The sequence below is a fragment of the Malaya genurostris genome, chromosome 3, assembly GCF_030247185.1.
Source record: "Malaya genurostris strain Urasoe2022 chromosome 3, Malgen_1.1, whole genome shotgun sequence".
Taxonomy (NCBI): domain Eukaryota; kingdom Metazoa; phylum Arthropoda; class Insecta; order Diptera; family Culicidae; genus Malaya; species Malaya genurostris.
Genome location: NC_080572.1, coordinates 201,743,317 through 201,762,622, shown reverse-complemented (window position 1 = coordinate 201,762,622; position 19,306 = coordinate 201,743,317). Strand labels below are relative to the sequence as shown.

The following is a 19,306-nucleotide window of genomic DNA, read 5'->3' as shown; positions in this document are numbered from 1 at the left end:
CTCAGAGGCTAAACTCGCAAAACAAAATGCTTGCAAGACGTTTCTAAAACGGGGAGGAGGAACTCCTCAGAATTTTGAAAAACTTATGGCTTTAGAAACCAAGTACAAGAGCATACTTCGAGCCAAAAAATGTAGCTATTGGAGACATTTTGTCGAAGGTTTGTCAAGAGAAACCTCAATGAGCACTCTTTGGAACACGGCCAGACGAATGAGGAATCGTAACGTGGGCAATGAGAGTGATGAATACTCGAACCGATGGATATTTGACTTTACTAGGAAAGTTTGCCCAGATTCTGTTCCTACGCAGAGCATTATAAGAGAATCTCCTCCAAATAATGGTTTTATTAATAACCCATTTTCAATGATGGAATTTTCTATAGCACTCTTGTCTTGTAACAATAACGCTCCTGGGTTGGACAGAATTAAATTCAACTTGGTGAAGAATCTGCCCGACCTCGCAAAAAGACGTTTGTTGGAATTGTTCAACAAGTTTCTTGAGCAAAATATTGTTCCACCTGACTGGAGACAAGTGAAAGTTATCGCCATTCAAAAGCCGGGGAAACCAGCTTCCAATCACAACTCATATAGACCCATTGCGAAGTTGTCCTGCATCAGAAAATTGTTCGAAAAAATTATTCTACGACGTCTCGACACTTGGGTCGAGACGAACGGTTTGTTGTCAGATACTCAGTTTGGCTTCCGTAGAAATAAAGGGACGAATGATTGCCTTGCATTACTTTCGTCTGACATCCAAATTGCCTTCGCTCAAAAGCAACAAATGGCATCTGTATTTTTAGACATTAAAGGAGCATTTGATTCAGTTTCCATTGATGTTCTTTCAGACAAGCTCCACCAACATGGACTCCCAGCGGTTATAAATAATTATTTGCACAACCTTTTGTCAGAGAAACGCATGCATTTTTCATATGGCGATTTGACAACATTCAGAATTAGCTACATGGGTCTACCGCAAGGCTCATGCCTCAGTCCGCTCCTTTATAATTTTTACGTGAATGACATTGACAGCTGTCTTGTAACCCCATGTACACTAAGACAATTGGCAGATGATGGCGTGGTTTCAGTTACTGGACCCAAAGCTATTGATCTGCATAAACCATTGCAAGATACCTTAGATAACTTGTCCGTTTGGGCTGTTCATCTTGGTATCGAATTCTCTGCGGAGAAAACAGAGTTAGTCGTCTTTTCAAGAAAGCATGATCCCGCGCAGCTTCAGCTCCATATGATGGGAAGAATGATCCAACAGGTTTTAACTTTTAAATACCTCGGGGTGTGGTTCGATTCCAAATGCAAGTGGGGAGGACACATTAGGTATCTGATAACGAAATGCCAACAAAGAGTAAATTTTCTTCGAACAATAACAGGATCTTGGTGGGGTGCTCATCCGCAAGATCTAATAAAATTGTATCAAACAACGATACTTTCAGTGATGGAATATGGATGCGTTTGTTTTCGTTCCGCTGCAAACTCTCATATTATCAAACTTGAGCGAATTCAGTACCGTTGTTTGCGAATTGCCTTAGGCTGCATGCATTCAACACATACAATGAGTCTTGAAGTTCTGGCGGGAGTTCTTCCATTAAAAGATCGATTTTGGGAGCTTTCATCACGCCTGCTAATAAGATGTGAGGTGCTGAATCCCATGGTAATTAATAATTTCGAACGACTAGTCGAGCTTCGATCTCAAACAAAATTCATGACAGTATATTTTAACCATATGTCACAGGAAATCAACCCTTCAAGATATATTCCTATCCATGTCAGCCTCCTAAATGTCCCTGACTCAACTTTATTTTTCGACACATCCATGCAGCGCGAAGTGCGTGGAATCCCGGATCACCTACGCTCGACGGAAATCCCAAAAATATTTTCAAGTAAGTTCAGGCATATTGACTCTGAGAAAATGTTTTACACGGACGGTTCGCGAATTGAAGAAGTGACAGGGTTTGGTATGTTCAACAATAATGTTTCGGCCTCATTTAGGCTTCAAGAACCTGCATCTGTTTATATAGCAGAGCTAGCAGCAGTTCATTATAGTTTGAGTGTAATCGTCACATTATCTCCAAACCATTATTTCCTCTTCACAGATAGTCTGAGTGCAATTGAAGCCATTCGCTCAAACATGACTGGCAAGACTGAACCGTTTTTCCTGGGCAAAATAAAACAGTGCCTGAACGACATATTGAACAATAATTATCTAATCACTATAGTCTGGGTCCCGGCTCATTGCTCCATTCCTGGCAATGAAAGAGCCGATATTTTAGCCAAACGTGGTGCTATTGAGGGTGAAATTTATGAGCGACCGATTGCTTTCAACGAATTCTATAGCTCGTCTCGCCAAAGAACACTTGCCAGCTGGCAAGCTTCTTGGGATAGAGATGATCTGGGTCGGTGGATGCACTCAATTATTCCGAATATATCGACAAAGGCATGGTTCAGGGGACTGGATGTGAGTAGGGATTTCATTCGTGTGATGTCCAGACTCATGTCCAATCACTACACGTTAGATGCACATCTCCTTCGAATTGGGCTCTCCGAGACTAATCATTGTGCTTGCGGAGAAGGTTATCGGGATATTGATCATGTCGTTTGGACATGCGTGGAGTATCGTGATGTCAGATCTCAACTAATAAATTCTTTGCGTACCCAAGGTAGACTATCCAATATCCCAGTTCGAGACATTCTTGCTTGTCGTGACCTTTCATACATGAAACTTATTTATCATTTCATAAAGAAAATTGGAGTTTCAATTTAATAAAGGCCCCTTTGAAGTTCTGATCCCAGCTGCGTCCATGAGTTCAACCAATAGCTAAATTAGAATAAAAATTATGTAATGATACAAACAAACTCGAAACAGTTTATGAAATTATCAACAAAATGTCAAAAAAAACAGCTTATTTTATAATTTATAGAAGGTAATCGTTTGGTTCTAATAATATTTCCGAGTAGATTTCATAATTAATGACGAGTTACCTAAGATGATATTTAAGCTATAAGAGAATATGTTTTAATAAATTCAAAACGTTGTGACTATGTTAGAATTAAATTAGGATAAGAATATTATGTAAAAGTGATGCTACGGCGAAGAAAAACTTATGTAAACTGCCTTAAGAAATAAACGTATTTATGAAAAAAAAAAATAAATTTGCCTATAGTAACTTCTAAAAGGAAGGCGGAGCCGTCTTTTAATTGTTGTAATTGATAGTTTTCGAGTAACATTGAAACTCCGAACTGCAAACATTTAAAAAAATTGCATACAGATCTGCGCCGTTTAAAAAATCAATATTCCTACAAAACCATTCACTGAATAAGAACTTAGCTCCTACTGCATATTAAAACATGATTTTGCATTGACAAATAAAATTTGTTCTTGATATTTATCTTTGAATGAAAAATTGATCACAAACAACTTTTTTGAAGACACCAGCAACAAAAATATATTGTTTAGTAGTGAAAATATTTTTGTCTCGCTAATTTCCCATTTCGGATCGCTATGCACTGATGGTGAACAACTTCTAGCAATAAGGCAAATGTAAACATGCAGATTGGAACCGCTTTCGACAGTTCAATTGGGATCATAACAATCACCCCGGTTCTGTATTTCGTTCGAATCGTATTGTTTCGATCGAATATGAAATTTTGCATTCTGTAGCTCGATCGAGTTCGAGTTTTCCTTACAAAAGCATCACTCGATCGAATTACAGAGTGTAAATTTTTACATTCGTTCGAAAAAATCCGATTCGATCGAAATACAGAATATCAGTAACTGTCTCCGCTGATTTCTGGTTATAGGATCACTACGGAAAGCTACACCCTCATTCAACATAACTCAAAATTGAGTGACACACCACTCATATTTATAAAAAGTGCACCAACTCTAAGCTTGAGTTAGCATCTATCTATTCATTTTTGAGTTAAGAGACGAAGCTTTCAAAACTTGAGTATTTTTTACTCAAAATATAATATCAACCGAGTTTAGCACTAAGCAGTTCAATTTGAACTGCTCTGCACTGATGAGTCAAAGACGAAACGTAAAAATAATGAAAACGGTTATGTGCCCTAGCACAAAATTTGGCTAACCCCTAAATGACCATACCTGCATCGGCCAGAAATAGTCGAAAACACGTTTTCGTTCGGCACGTCAGAAAAGACATTGTACTTCGTTGCAAAACAAAAAGTGTTCTGTAAGTAGCAGAAACTTTACGTCTGCTTAGCGGTTCAAATTGAACTGCCGAGTTTAGCACTAAGCAGTTCAATTTGAACTGCTCTGCACTGATGAGTCAAAGACGAAACGTAAAAATAATGAAAACGGTTATGTGCCCTAGCACAAAATTTGGCTAACCCCTAAATGACAAAATATAATTTTTTTTTCAATATTTGAGTGAGTTTAATTCAAAACTTGAATTCCTTGCACTCAAAATAAAGACATTCTTATTCGTAAATGTTTATATATAAAATTGTCCCGGGTTGGCGGTTCTATGCATAGGGCACTGGTCTAACAAACCAGTTGTCGTATGTTCGAGCCCCGACCTGGAAGAATTCGTAGTGTCAGTAGGATCGTAGCACCAGCCATGCAATGGTTCTGTACACATTGAATCGGCTGCGAAGTCTGTTGACACAGAAGGTCAAATTCCACTACAGGAATGTAATACCAAAACTTTTCTTTTCTTTATATATAAAGTCATTCTTCTTTCTTTTAAATGGAATGCCTAGAATACACAGAAAGAAAAGATGAAACTTACACGACATGTAAACCAATAGTACTATTAAACAGACCTCAGTTGAAACGAAAATCTGATTTAAAACCAATATTGATGTAAAATTACATTGAACATTTACTTTTTCATTGAACAAGGCTACAAATTTACAAATCGCTTAGTTTTGTAATGTAACTTCACATTCAATTACCTGCTCCAAATATGTGTATGAAAATAAATGTAAATTCACAAAATATTTTTATCTGTGTAGCGATTCAAACCCGTTTCCTTTTGACCGGGTTGGAGTCGAAATTGAACGATGTTAATATTCTTATGTTGTACTTCTCACCATAAATAAAATAAACCTTGATTCCCCAGTGTAATAGTACTGTAGTTTAGCAACCCGTGACACCAAAAGCGCCTTCTGGTGTAGAATGGGTGCGTAAATGCTCCTAAGATTAACATAACCACAGTAGCTAATGGAAAAAAGTACACCCGTTTCTCACTAGAAGCGCTGTTAGTGTCTCCGTACAATTGAAAATCTATGTTTATTTGATTAGTGTTCTCACTTAGCATAATCGAAACCACAAAAATTCTATTGAAAACATCTATGATTGATGATTTATGGTTTCAAAAACCAGATCTAGAAACGGCAATGAAAAACGACGTATTCTTGCATCCTTAAATTCGATAAGAATATTCCGATAAAGAAAACGCACTAAACTGCTAGAAGTATTTTTTTTTTGAAAACTCAACGCTTGCTCTATTGTATGAATAAATGCGAGAGAACTTATAGCCTGGGCAAATTTTACTGAAATCCATATTCAAATTTTGACATACTGTCCAGTTTATGAATTTGAGTGATCGCAACTCAAACCATGTTCAAAGAGCGTGTATAGCTTCACTATCTGCACAAGTTGTCAGACAAAAATAGAGGAAAAGGGGGTAAAATGTTACTCCGAAAGGCATTTTCTTCAAATTTTACCATTTTTTTTAAATTTTTTTTCAAATTTTTATTTTTATAGTTGTGCTCTCCATATGTGAGTCTGTTCACTTTTGTTTACTATTATTCATTAATTTGAAACGTGTTTGACATCATGTTGAACCACCTATCGTACGGACAGCTAAAATCGGACGTCTACGATGGGCTGGAAATGGTTCTTGAATCTAATCCGACTGGTACAAGAAGAAGAGGAGCGCAGCGAGCAAGGTGGATCGATCAAGTGGAGGGTGATCTCAGAAGCATCCGTGCCTTGAGTGGCTGGCGACGAGCAGCCATGGACCGAGTTATGTGGAGACGTATGCTTGATACAGCAAAGGACACCCCAGGCCTATAGATGTTAGGTAAGGTAAGGTAAGTTGACATCATGTTGAATAAGAAAAATTATCGATTTTCGTTCTCTCGTACAACCTTATGTTTTACAGGACGACGAAAGAATCCATAGAAAAATTGGATAAAAATTATAAAATTAGTAATTACGCCGTAAGATATTTCTTTCGAGAATTTAGTGGTGACCGAAACCCCACTGTCGAATAAATCCGCTGTGGCTGGCCATTCAATGCGTTTACACAAGATAATGTCAGAAAATACATGAAATTGTGTTGGAATGGGAAGAGGCTCGAGCTAGCCGATGTCACAATGATTAGTGCACACGCTACAAATTGGACGAGAAAAATGGCCCATCCTCTGGGTGTTGCGCATGCTGACTCCGAACCAAAAACGCAAACGCACTTCGAAAGCGTGTTTGGCCGTAATGATGCGGAACAGTTTTGACACTTCGACAACATAATGTGTTCGGTTGCTGTATGATATTCCTGTTCAGGAAGCTGTTGAAAAACTGTGTTGGAGTAGGGTACATCATCATGAGCCGCATATTCACGGATTTGGATCACCACCTTCTTGTGAGTCAACCGTCCGGTTCGTGTTTTAGCTCGATGCACGATTTTAGACTCAGCTCTCAGCTTACCTGCGACATGTCAGACGGGGAGTTCAGGGTTCCGTTGGAGACAACTTGCCGTTCTATTAGATGTTTTCTCGGCCTCCTGGTTTAATTTTTTCACGAACACTTTTATTACGTTGGGCACACTTTCCCTAACTCAGGGTGCGAGATAATTCGGATTTTCGCAAAGCGTGAGTAAAATTTTTAAGGTTTGCTCATCTGGTTTTGATGTCATTTTCACAATTTTTTATCTTAGTCCTCTTAAGGCCTGAGGCCAGTGTGTTTAGGGTGATTTAGAAGGCTATTTTCACGCTTCAAAACTGATTTTCCCAGAAACGATGACGAATATCGAAAGACCCAACTGACAATCTCTTAGAAAATTATTTTAGATAATTCTGTGAAAATTTCAGAATGATTAATTGACTTTAGCGGTCGGGAAGTTCTGAAGGAAGAATTGCATAGCTGAAAACGCCGTCTTTCAACACCTTCAAAAGCATGGATCAAAAATCTATCCTGACAATGTCTAGATAATTTAATTTAGATGCGATCAGTGTATAACAAAAATTTATGGCGGCACCTGTTTTTTTTCTGCTCCAATTCCCTGATAACGTAACGAAAAATGAGAGAGAAATAAAATCGGCTATAAAAGGCTGCCAAACGAGCGTTTTTATGTGATGTAGTCAAACTTCTAACCGAAAATATCAAAACTTTCTTGGCCACTCGGCCACATCGAGTGTCATTTTGTACATTTGCGAGAGAGCATAGAGAGAAATGTAATACGCACAGCGAGCCACGTAGTTTTACGCGACTTACTGGCCTTAGCCATTAAGAAGAGTCTGCCGGATAACCCGACATGTTCTCCCAAATACCCAAACAACATTGAAAAGAATTTAAACCAAGTTCTAAATTCCATACCTATCAACCATAGTGTCGCTAAAGACAACATTCACAGCTATACCGAGTCATCAATCCCTTTCTATCGTTTACTGGATAAAGACAGCTGAGATGCATTTTATTCCCGTATTGAGTTAGTATCTTCTGTTCGTTGTTTTATAGGGCTACTTCTGGAATGTAGCTTTCTCATGTATTCAGGGTATCTTGATCTTGATCGAAGATAGACTGCATTTTCGAATGAATAATGGTGACGTTGTTCAAGACGAATCTTCTAATCAAGTAATTAATCAAGCATTTGAAATGAATAATCATGCAGATATTGCAGTGATGAACAATATACGAACAGTAATGGACAGCATCAAACAGAAATAACGAGTGAATGGAAAAACCCTCTAACAGAAAACGTGCCAATCAAAATGAAACTGATACGCTATTTACCTTCTGCATACACCGGTTCCTTCATGATTTCGTGTGTAATCGGACAGATAAACTCCAAAGGAATCTCGCTGGATTTGGCAGCAAGAGTAAACAGCAAATTTCTGATACCGACGATATTGGAGTCGATTGTCAGTTTATCGTTGAGATCCCAAATGACGACTGTGCGATCGTTTGATCCGGATGCGAGCACCGAAGAGTCACCATTGATAGCGAGGCAGTTCACGTACCGTGAGTGTTCCGAAAGTGTCCTAAGACACGTTCCCTGTTGGTTCCAAATTTTAATTTTCTTATCAAGGCTGCTCGATATCAGCATCGTACCAGTGCTATTGAATCTGTAGAGCACAAATGAAAAAAAAAATATCACAAAAATAGAATATTGGACAGTAAACAAGATCGGTTCATATCGATTGGACAGTTGAAATAACAGATAACGAAGAACTGGCGGCGAGACTCTTTTCGGTACCCACCTAACACATGTTACCGAACTGCCATGAGCGGCAATCACCTGGACGCAGCTGGCATTCATAACTTCGGTACTGTAAATGGTCGACTGACCAGCAAAGTGCTCCTGAGGTGTGGTGGGGATAAGGCGTGACCTCTTACTTCGGTCCACGTTAGCCGGAATGTAGAACAATCGCCAGATCTTGATGAAATGGTCTGTCCCACAGGTAGCCAGCGTGTAGATTATCGAGCAATTGTCGGCGGCTGCACAGTTAGATTGGCAATTGAATTAATCATTGAGGATGTCACTCAACCTTCCAGGTGATACTTACGATCGACGTGTATTGTTCTGCAAAAGTCTGCGGATAGCACGCCCATATCGTGCGCACCGTCGATTAAGCAGTCCGCTTTTGATATTTCGGCTGAAAGTCAATGCAAAATAGAATTTATAGTGATATTAATATGATTTTATTAAATGAGATTGGAAACGAATGTGATGAATTGTAATTGTAATTATAAAAGATAAAATACTAATCAAACCAATCGAATTGAGTAACTATTTTTGCCTTTCTCTTTCTCTCTATAAAAAGGATTTAGAAATGTTGGAAAACCTGACTTTTGTTACCCGCTCAATTTTTTCGGAGAAATGGTTTACAACAATATTCAACTCGTTTGAAAGCTACTATTGGCTCATTGGTCAAGCTCGACAGAAGTGGTGGACACTTCCGGGCTCGGAGATATAATAATATAATTGATGTATCCGAAAAACTGCACTTTCTTCTATTCACCTCAATTTTCTCGGATATGAGATGTAGTTTCCGATAATGTTAGGCTCGTTTGAAAGCCATTATCCGACTATTGACCAGGTCTCTCAAGGTGACGACTTCCGATTCTGAAGATATGTCGTATAAGTGACAAAACCGACAACCCACACTTATTTCAAAACCTTCAATTTTTTCTAAAATTTTGATATTTTTAGGCTTTCATGACGAGCTTGAGCGACAACCCCTAAAATTCAATTGAAATAATTTTTCCGGGATGTCCCATTTTGAGATATCGTTATTTGAGAAAGGCATATTATCTTGTTAAATTGTTCCTAACTGTAGAAACAGACAATAAAAAAAATCTTCGACTAAACGTTGCGCCTTTTTATGTTCTTGAGTTCCTTAGACCTTAACTTTATTGAGAAAATTTAAATAAAAAAGTTATTAAAAAATAACTGCTTTGTCACAAAGCACCCTAACTTAGGATATAAACACGGTTAGAGATACAGACAAATATACTCTATATCAATATGGATCACTCTTGCGATTCATGAGGGACATCACAGTAAAGTGCGGTGGCAAAAAAGGTTACTAATACACTACAATTTTTTTAATGCACATATGACAGCTTTCTCAATCAGCACACTGAACCAAACAACTCCAAATATATGGAATATTTCTCGGTATTTACTGCACGAAAAAATAAGCTGTAAATACGGTTTAGAATTGAAATCTGATACTAACTCGGAAGAGAACACATTGTTTTATGGAAATCCCTATTTATATATATGTGTGTGAAATGTGCACGCAGAAATAAACAAATTAATCTTAATGCTAATTCCAGAATTTTACCAACATTTCCGAATTAAGTATTACAATTTCTTTATTTGAACAATAATTCCATTTGCATTCATGTTTCCTGTGATAATGATTACGGATTACGGTAACTTTTTCTTATGCTTACTGATTAATAACATTTACTATCATACTATTTAATAACATTTTTTTTAGTGCTAAACAAACTTTCTATATGTCGAATTTTGAAATGGTTCATCTGTTGAGTGAAATTCAAATATTTTTTAGAAATAAATATAAAAACTCAAATATTGACCTAAAGTTTATACTATTCGCAAAACAGTTCACAGCAAGGGTCAGATCGCTTATAGTATATCAACTTTCCCTGAGAGAAAAGATAATGTGCAGTTAATTTAAATTCAATGTCATGAACGCTATGAAAAAAATATCGCAATCAAAGTAACTTGTTCAGTTCGTGCTCGCATCTCACCCGACACAGTGGAAAATCGTTTACGGTCGAAACAACAGAAACAAAGATAATACAGTGCAGTGAACAATAGAGTGTACGGAATGGTCAAATACGATTTAACAAAGCCTCAAACTTGACCTACAAGACCAAATTCAATTTGTATAGACTTCAAGCGTTGCAAAGTTGGACCAGCAGCAAATGAAATTGAAATCTTACTTAAAGAACGAATGTATCTAGACGCTAACAATGTAAGTGAGATTCAATTCAACAAGGCGTCTAACTGCGTGTACATTATGTTTAAACGTGAAAGCGATGCAATTGCATTTGCTTCGGTTAATAACGAGGTGCACAGCGTTGAGTGTGACAACATTAAATACAAAATCCCTGTGCACATGGTGGACAATGCCATAGAAGTACGCGTTCATGACCTTCCCCCGCAGGCCAGCGATAAGTTCGTTCGGGACAATATGTCGCAGTACGGCGAAATCCTTTCCATCGAAAGGGAAGTATGGCATCCGAAATGGCGTGCGAGTGGTACGTATGCAACTACGTAAGGCAATTCCATCTTACATCATTTGTGGTCAAGGTGGGACACACCCGTGTAAAACGCTGGTTACCTATGAAAATCAGCTGGTTACATGTCAGTTTTGTGAACAACCTGCACACTACGGTAAACCTTGCACTGAAACTGCGAAAAGGACATCTTCAACCCAAGACAAGGTCAACCGTTCAACAAAGAAAACTAATGAGCGCAGTACTCCTGTTTCACCACCAAACCAACCAGCAAATGAAACCAATGTACAACAAGGCGCATCTACAGCAGCTATCAACGAGCTCAAGACTGCGAACAACAAGGAAAACGAAAAGAAGATGGAATTCAATACCACCGATGCGGCAATGGATGACGAGACGAGTCACGAACAAAGTGCCCCTCAATCCTCGCAGGAGAGAAATAGAAGCCCTTCTCCTCCTAGAAAAAGAGTGACAACAAGATCCACTTCAAAAAACGCTTTATTCAAAAAATTGGCTAATTCGGCCACGTAAAGCTTGTACGCAAATAGGCTTGAATAAAAAATATCTTTAAAAAAACAGTAACTTGTTATACACCGTTCATTTAATTTTAATTTTGTTGATATATTCTACCCAAGTAAAAAATGTAACTTATTGAACTTTCAAGATGTTTCACAATTGATTTAGAAATGTTATTTATGTTAGATATGATTAGAAATATACATTAAAATTGGTTGTGCAACTTATCACTGTTAAGTTTCACAATACTACCGACAAAATTACTGTAGAACAACTTTAAGTACATCTAAAACAATTGTACAGTAAATCACCAACTTGTTAATGTTTCACTAGAACCTCTACAAAAAATTTTACATCGTCATGTAAAACGGGAGTAGCTATAACAATTGTGCAACTTATCTAAAACTTTCCAAACGGCTGTCATAATTGTACCCGGGTACCTCAAAATTGCTACAAAGCTCTTGTGGAAGAAAAATTAGTGAAATGATTGATGCTCTCCGCAAGGCAAAAAGTGCTAAGCCGAATTGATAACCTTGTTGTAAAAAATATTTTTCTGCAGAGTCCGCATTGTTTTGGCTGCTTCATGAATTTTTAGATCAGTGTGCGCAGTTTTCTTCAGTTTTAGAAAAACATTGATATAAAATTCAAAACTTGCAAAAAAGTTGTGCAAGATGTTTGAATTGAACGAAAAACTTGCAGACATGAGATTATTATCATAAAAGTTGCAGGAATGCAGCGTTATATACGCAATGAAAACAAAAATCAATCAGATAATTTGTGTTCGGTTTTCATCTCGAAATAAAAAATAAGCAGATCTGACATCACTTTTCAAATATATTGAACGAAAAGTTAATTTTATCATAGTTACTCTCATAGTTATATATTTCCGCTTGTGCAACTTGTTTTTGCAACACGGACTTGCCAAAATATATACTGATTATACTGTATTGTTGTTTAATTCAACTAGAAGATTAAAACTGATAAAAACAAAACGTAGAGAATTTCTTTCCGAAATATTAACATGTTAATGTTTCCTGTTATTTAGATAATATATGTCATTACGTTGGGTGAACTATTTTCTTTTCAACTCACTGTTACAGTCGATGCCATATTGGAAAATATTCAAGATAAAATCATTTCGAGATTTTTCAGGTTTAATTACACATTAGTTTGATCAAAATCATCTGAGAATTTTAAAGAATGTTTGAATACACATATTTTAAACACCATTCCGATGATTCTCATTAAAAATAATAGACTGTTATTTTCACAGAAATTTGTGTACAATCATCGAAACACGTTAATTTGAAGGCGCTTGAAAATTTCGGGCGTACGAATACACGTTTCGCAGTTCGTTGTTGATTTTTCATTTACAAAAACACAAAAGATTTATTCAACAATATGTAGCATTATCATTTTTCACGTGCAGATTATTTTACAAGATCCATGTTTGTGTTGAGAGCAGTTGTATTGAAAATCAAATGTGAAACTTATTTATTAGAAATTATGTTTGTTATGTTTTTGTAAACGTCATTTCATTTCTTTTTTATATTACGTTGTAGATTGCACGAGTTTCACAATTGTTTTTTTCGCTGATTTTATTACTGCCTTTTTGATGGGATCGACGCATAAGTTTTTGCATCAGTTGCACAATCGTTGTGAACTAGGACAGGACCTGACAATTGTTAATCCACTTCTAGGACCAATTTCGGACCAGCTCGTGATTGGTTGAAATTGACATAAGCAAGTACAAGTTGTTGAAATCAAGATTACTGCAGGGTGGTAGAAAAAGTGTTGTCAGTATCGTCGGTAACAATGTAGCTTGATATTGGATATTTTATTTTTCGGGTCATCTTTTCAAAATTATTGATTTCAATAGGATTTAAGTTCATTTTTTTTTTGAAATCCTGTCAATGCGGAAAGTATACGAGTACATTTAACAATCACTGGATGATACAAAAAGAAAGCCAGAAATCACGAAGTGTGATATGGACGAGAATATTGATTATGTTGGTTGAGAATAGCACCCAATCTTTGGATACTTCTGTATGTTATTATTTTTCTCAAATAGAATATGTTGAATACTTTAGTTGATAAAGCTGCAAAAATTAATTACCCAAAATTGAGTGTTTTAGAAAAAAAATTTTAAGCTACTTCAACTAAACGTTTTCTTCAAAACAAACATCTGATCAAAATGAATCCAGAGCTATATTTTTGAGCGATATAACATTTGTCTAAGTGTTTTCAAATGATAAATAATTGCATGTTATAAGGGGAGAAAGTTTTCAGAATGAATAATTATCTCTACTGGCAACAGTGATCGCGAGGCATTTATTATTTACAGCAGGGAGCAACCGGAATAAGAAGAAAAATATTTTTCTGGAAAAAGAAGCCAGTTGTCTGGTCCTGTCCTAGGTTGTGAAAAAATGTTCGTAATAACGGATGAACTTGACAGTATGTTGCACAACACAGAAAAATTGCGCTTTTTCCATAACACAACAGTTACTAGAATAGTGATATAAACTAACTTGATAAATTGCACAATCTCTAGAAATATACAGGACAGCAACTTAACATGCTACTTGGGTATATATCAGAAGTGATCTGCCAGAGATCGCCCTCATAGGCTATATGTTTCTTCTTTTCAGCACTATTCATAACATTCACGAGCAAAGTTGAATACTGCTATATAACTCTTGAAAGTAAAGACGATTGGTCTAAACAAGGGTAATTCTACATTATGTATAGGCGATATTTACTTTCGTCAGAAAAAAAACACACTTCTATATAAAAAGTTCACACCTCTATGTGGGCATTATGCTCAATTATTTTTGACATTTCGCTTCTAGGTGCACGCTAAACGCAAACTGCTTAACATGACTGAACTAATAGCCTTTTTCGTCACGAGATGGTGTTACTGTGATGTCTTTTTCGATTTATATTGGATTCGTTAAAGTGATCCATATTGACACATAATATATTTGGATACAGATCTAATATTCTCAACAAAGTTGCTTAAAATTGATTATTCCAAATTATTGTAGAAGGTTGCATTGTTCTATCTCATCCATGTTTCAAATAGCTTAGTGGAATGTAGTCCCAAAATTGTGCGCAAAATTTTAACCGCTTGAGTTGAATGAATCGTCGCACGAAGCATAACAGGCAAAACCGACACATACAGGGTGATCACCTGTGGTCACCTTCATTATCAATTCAAAATTACTCCTTTTTTCTGCATTTGCATTATTTTTTCGAGCATCTCGGGTATTATAGCGTCGATTTCAGCACAAATGTTTGCCTTGAGCTCGTCAATAGTTTGAGACTGGTTGGCGTAGACCTTGCTTTTCATACAACCCCACAAAAAGAAGTCCGGGAGGTTTAAATCAATAGTATTATCAGATGCTGCCTTTTTACGCGATATTTTTTTCTGATATACACGTTGAGTTAACACAATGGAACGACTGTTTTCGATGTAAAGTGTCACTATTTCAATGCCTTGCTTCGGTGTGAAGCGATCCGTGGTAAAAATTGTATTGTATTGATATTATGCGTTTACATACCGACATAAACGATGTATTGAATTGTATTGTATTGAATTGGCGTTTCCAAAACATATCTGATGCAATCGCTCGGTTGGTAAATGTGAAAGATATTATGCGTTTACATACCGACATAAAAGATGGTGCACCCTGTAGAAACAAGGGATATTAGCTTGTAAAGTAGACTCTTATTTATTCGTAATTGATATTTGAATATTTCATACTGTGAGTCTATCCCAATTCAATCTTTATTGTTATTGATTACTATTACACCAAAAATATGAATCATGAGTATGTATAATTCACTAACATGAGGTTATATGTATGATGGAATACATTTTTCATAAACGCATATATTTATGAATTGTGTTTCTGGAACCAGGTTATATGAATGTTACATGTTTCAATATTCTAAATGAACGTTTTGCCTCAATCTGAAGAAATTTCTATTATATGATATTACACAACAAAGAAAAATCAATGCATTGAGCTAAGCAGAGTTGGACATTACTACCATTATAAACGTCAGTTACCTTAGAAAATGAACGATTTCTTATAATACCCATTGTATTGTATACAACTCGTTGTTATTTCAACACAAAACCCAATGCATAAGTAAGTATTTTATTTTTTATGTAATGAAATATGAGTATTTTATTTTTTATGTATATATCTATATGAAACAGCTGCGCGCAAGCAATATAAAAATCTGTTTTAAACCACCTAGTGATGTAATGATGCTTTTCTCATATACAAATGTGTGGTATAATAATTTTTTTTGATTTCTAAAAAATAAAAAGGTTTGTCCATGAACTAGTATAACCTACAGAGTGAAACAGTACTCAGGTCGGTTATGCCATCTCTGAGGAAACGAAAAGAGGTTGCTCCGAAACTGGAATCTGGGAACCGGTATAAGCGAAGTTGGTTCGAGAAAACCGACTGGGATTTGGACCAATCTACAGCTACAATCTTCGGCCATTCATCAAAAACACAAGGACAAGGAAAGCCGAATTAATGTTTGGCCGTCTACTGACAATGACTACCGATTGGAAAAGTTTTTAGGCAAGTTTAAAAATTATTCTACTTTTTATTTCCGGTGTTTCCGAAATCAGAAAACGAGAACCAGCATAGCCGGAATCGAGTTGTTTCGAGGCAAGTAAGGAATTTTTTTACGTGTTTTGTTTCGCCGCTTCAAGTAACGGTATTCAATTTTTAATACACTTCACCATATAATTCCGGAACTGGAAGTCGGATCCGGATGAAATTTGGAAGTTTTATATGGGACTATAAGGCCTTTCATTTGAATCTAATTGTTGAATTCGGTCATGCCATCTATGAGAAAAGTGGAGAAGTAATTTTTTTCAGCGATTTATTATTTTTTAGTTGGTTTGACGTAAAGCCGCCATAACTAAGTTCAGTTTTGCAATGACTGAGCGGAAACATATATTGGAGAAGCCAAATGAATGAAAAACTAACAGAAAAGATGATTTGTTGGAAAAAGATACGCTCAGAGACAGGACTCGAACCTGCGTTCTTATGCATTCCGTGCATACGCGCTACCATTTCGCCACTCTGAAACTGAACTATTTTTCAGTTCTAAAATTATCCCTGTGGAATGAAACCGTAAACGTTTATACATTTCAAAAACCAATTACAGCTCGACGAAGCAAAATTTCAAAATTCTTATATTCAATTGCAAAAAATAAATGTTTTTAGTTTGTAGAAATTCTGCCTAATTTTTTAATAATTGATCGAAAACTTGAAGCACGCACTCCGCTACATTCCACCTTAACAATTTATCTAGACTAGTTTTTTGAAACAACATCAATTACGTTACTACCTTCATTATACCAAGTAAATGTGCTTTTTTTCTTGCGTTTTTCCGAACCTTTTCGAGTGCCTCAGGTGGTACATCGATGATTTTGCCGTGTGTGGACATCAAAATTCGTTTCCGAAAATCAGATTCAGTATCAACTATTCGAGAGACTGCTGGACCGTATTGCACCGTATTACTTGCATTTTATACGGAAACAAACGCAAATCATAGGTCATAGGAAACGTTCTCTTGGACTGTTTCAAAAAGTTCATTGGAAGGTCATAGCCGTTGATGAACAATTCGTTTACGATTTCCCAATGTCTCGTGCTCAGCTGAAATTAGACACTAAACGACAAATAGTACGATCAGAGAGCGGTTGTATGTCAGGATATCTTCGTCGTTACGCACGTTTAGATAACACAAATGAACGACTATTTTCCATGTAATGTGTTCACTGTTTAAAATTGTACTGGATGGAAGCCGCTGAAGTCAAGTCAATCGGTTGTCAAATGTCAAAGCTATAGAATGTTTCAAAACCAACATAAGAAATAAGGCACCCTGTATGTGGACTACACTTGCTTGACCAAAATAAATAAATAGAATCGTGAGCAAAAAAAATGTTAATGTTTATAAAAGGTACAATTTGAAAATTCTAGGACTTTTTAAACAGCGCGGCTCCTAGTGTCGGATTAAAATTTCAGACAGATGGCGACACTAGGAGCTGCGCTGTTTAAAAAGTCCTGGAACTTTTGAATTGTACCTTGTAACATTCAAAATGTTCCTTACTGGATCTCGTTGTTCCTCTTTCTCTTAAGGGAAAAACAGTTGGCTCACAAGTCGCATCTTCGTTTTTTTGTGGTCGTTGTTGTTTTCGGTATCGTTTTGCACGCTTAGCAATCTTGATTTAAATAATGAAATCTTTCGTTACTAAATCATTGAAAAAACTAGTTGGATGTTTAGTCAATGTCGATTGGCATTGAAAATAACATTTGAAAGTTGAAACAGAAAGGCCAAATTCCACAACAGGAATGTAATGCCAAGACTTTTTATCTCAAAAATATTTTCAATAGAAACTGGGTAAATCTCCCATTAACGTTAAAAATGGAATAACAATCGAAATGAGAAACGTGTGTAATAAAACATACACCGTCATAGGGTCAGTCTCTTACTGATGTTAGCAGAGAGATTGTTCATATACGTCATGTGCTTATCATAGAATGACTTTCGAATTATATTTTATTGTATTCCATTCTTATCCGGAAATGAAACCGTGGCGAAGCACAATTAGTCATAATTCCATTTTTTCTTAATCTTAATATCGGTTTTTACTAATCTTTCTATCGATGTATGCTACCGCTTTGAAATTAGACATATACTTTTATATCATCTAAGAAAGTTAAATTTTCATAGCCCTAAAATGTTTGTTTAATATGTTTTCTTCGATTTTTGTTAAAGCTTGTTTGAAAACAGTACCGCTGAGCTGTCAAGGATGAATGCTTTGTGCTTCATTTGTGACGTCACGATTAAAAAATCTAATGGGACTTCTTACCAATACAGACGATGATCAACCACAGTTTAACGAAGTGAGTCAGTGATCAATATTTACACGCTACATCCCTCTTGGAAAACAGGAATATTAACATGTTAGCCTACTCGTGTAGTATAAATCATTCGAGTTTCGCCAAAAAAAACTAATCAAAATTAGGTAACATAGTGCCAACATGTGCAATATCTCACCTTCAAAGTCATCCTCAACGGCATAGAACCGTATGTTTCCAAGCGTGCAGGCTGTCAGTAAGACGCTCGAATCCGCGGAGAAAGCGATGGTGTGAATTGCCTCGTCATGAATCTTCAGGTGCCTGGTTTGAAAAGAAATACAAACAATATAACATGTCCAAAGACTTGCTAACAGCATCTTCAAATTGGAATCGTGTGCAAGTGTTTGTTCCTTCACGTGGTCACATTCGAATAACCGGAGATATATAAACTGCGTCGATTACCTTTTAAGATTCTTGTCCTGTCCCCAGACGCAAATGGATCCACTGTCATCTGCGCTGACGATTGACGAACCATTGGGACTGAAGATGCATGCACGAATTGCTTCGCCCCCTTCCTGTGTGAGGACATCGGTTTCCTCGCCGGTGGCAAGGTTCCACAAGATCACGGTACCATCCACTGATGCCGATGCCAGCACAGCGCCCTAGAAAGAATGAAGAATCTTTTCGTGATTATTGAATTTTCACGAACAGCTTGCTGAGTTGTAAAATTATTTTTCGGGAAGCTCTCTCAGAGAATAGTCGTTTAAACTGAAAAGAAAACCTTATTTAAATAATTTAAATTTATTGTTATTTAAATTTTTCCAATTAAAAATGCTCCAAACTACAATTCAACGGATCATGAATGGATCGATGAAAAAGTTTAACAAATGACAGGAAATTTAATAAATTGAGAATCATCCATCTGCAA

The 19,306-nt window shown here is 36.5% G+C and overlaps 2 protein-coding genes across 3 annotated transcripts in view; one reads left to right on the top strand and one right to left on the bottom strand.

Annotated features, from left to right (window-relative positions):
* LOC131435154 (WD repeat, SAM and U-box domain-containing protein 1-like) overlaps positions 1–19,306 on the bottom strand; it is a 61,029-nt gene that overhangs the window by 13,189 nt on the left and 28,534 nt on the right. For both annotated transcript variants that reach the window (XM_058602747.1, XM_058602746.1), the window contains exons 3-7: positions 18,841–19,040; positions 18,578–18,699; positions 8,761–8,850; positions 8,455–8,692; positions 7,988–8,319 (exon numbers count right to left, since the gene is read on the bottom strand). In XM_058602747.1, coding sequence (XP_058458730.1) covers positions 7,988–8,319; positions 8,455–8,692; positions 8,761–8,850; positions 18,578–18,699; positions 18,841–19,040 — 982 coding nt within the window. The remainder of the gene's footprint in view (positions 1–7,987; positions 8,320–8,454; positions 8,693–8,760; positions 8,851–18,577; positions 18,700–18,840; positions 19,041–19,306) is intronic.
* Positions 1–19,306, top strand: part of LOC131435155 (uncharacterized) — a 33,207-nt gene that overhangs the window by 6,514 nt on the left and 7,387 nt on the right. The gene's annotated exons all lie outside the window — the stretch shown is intronic.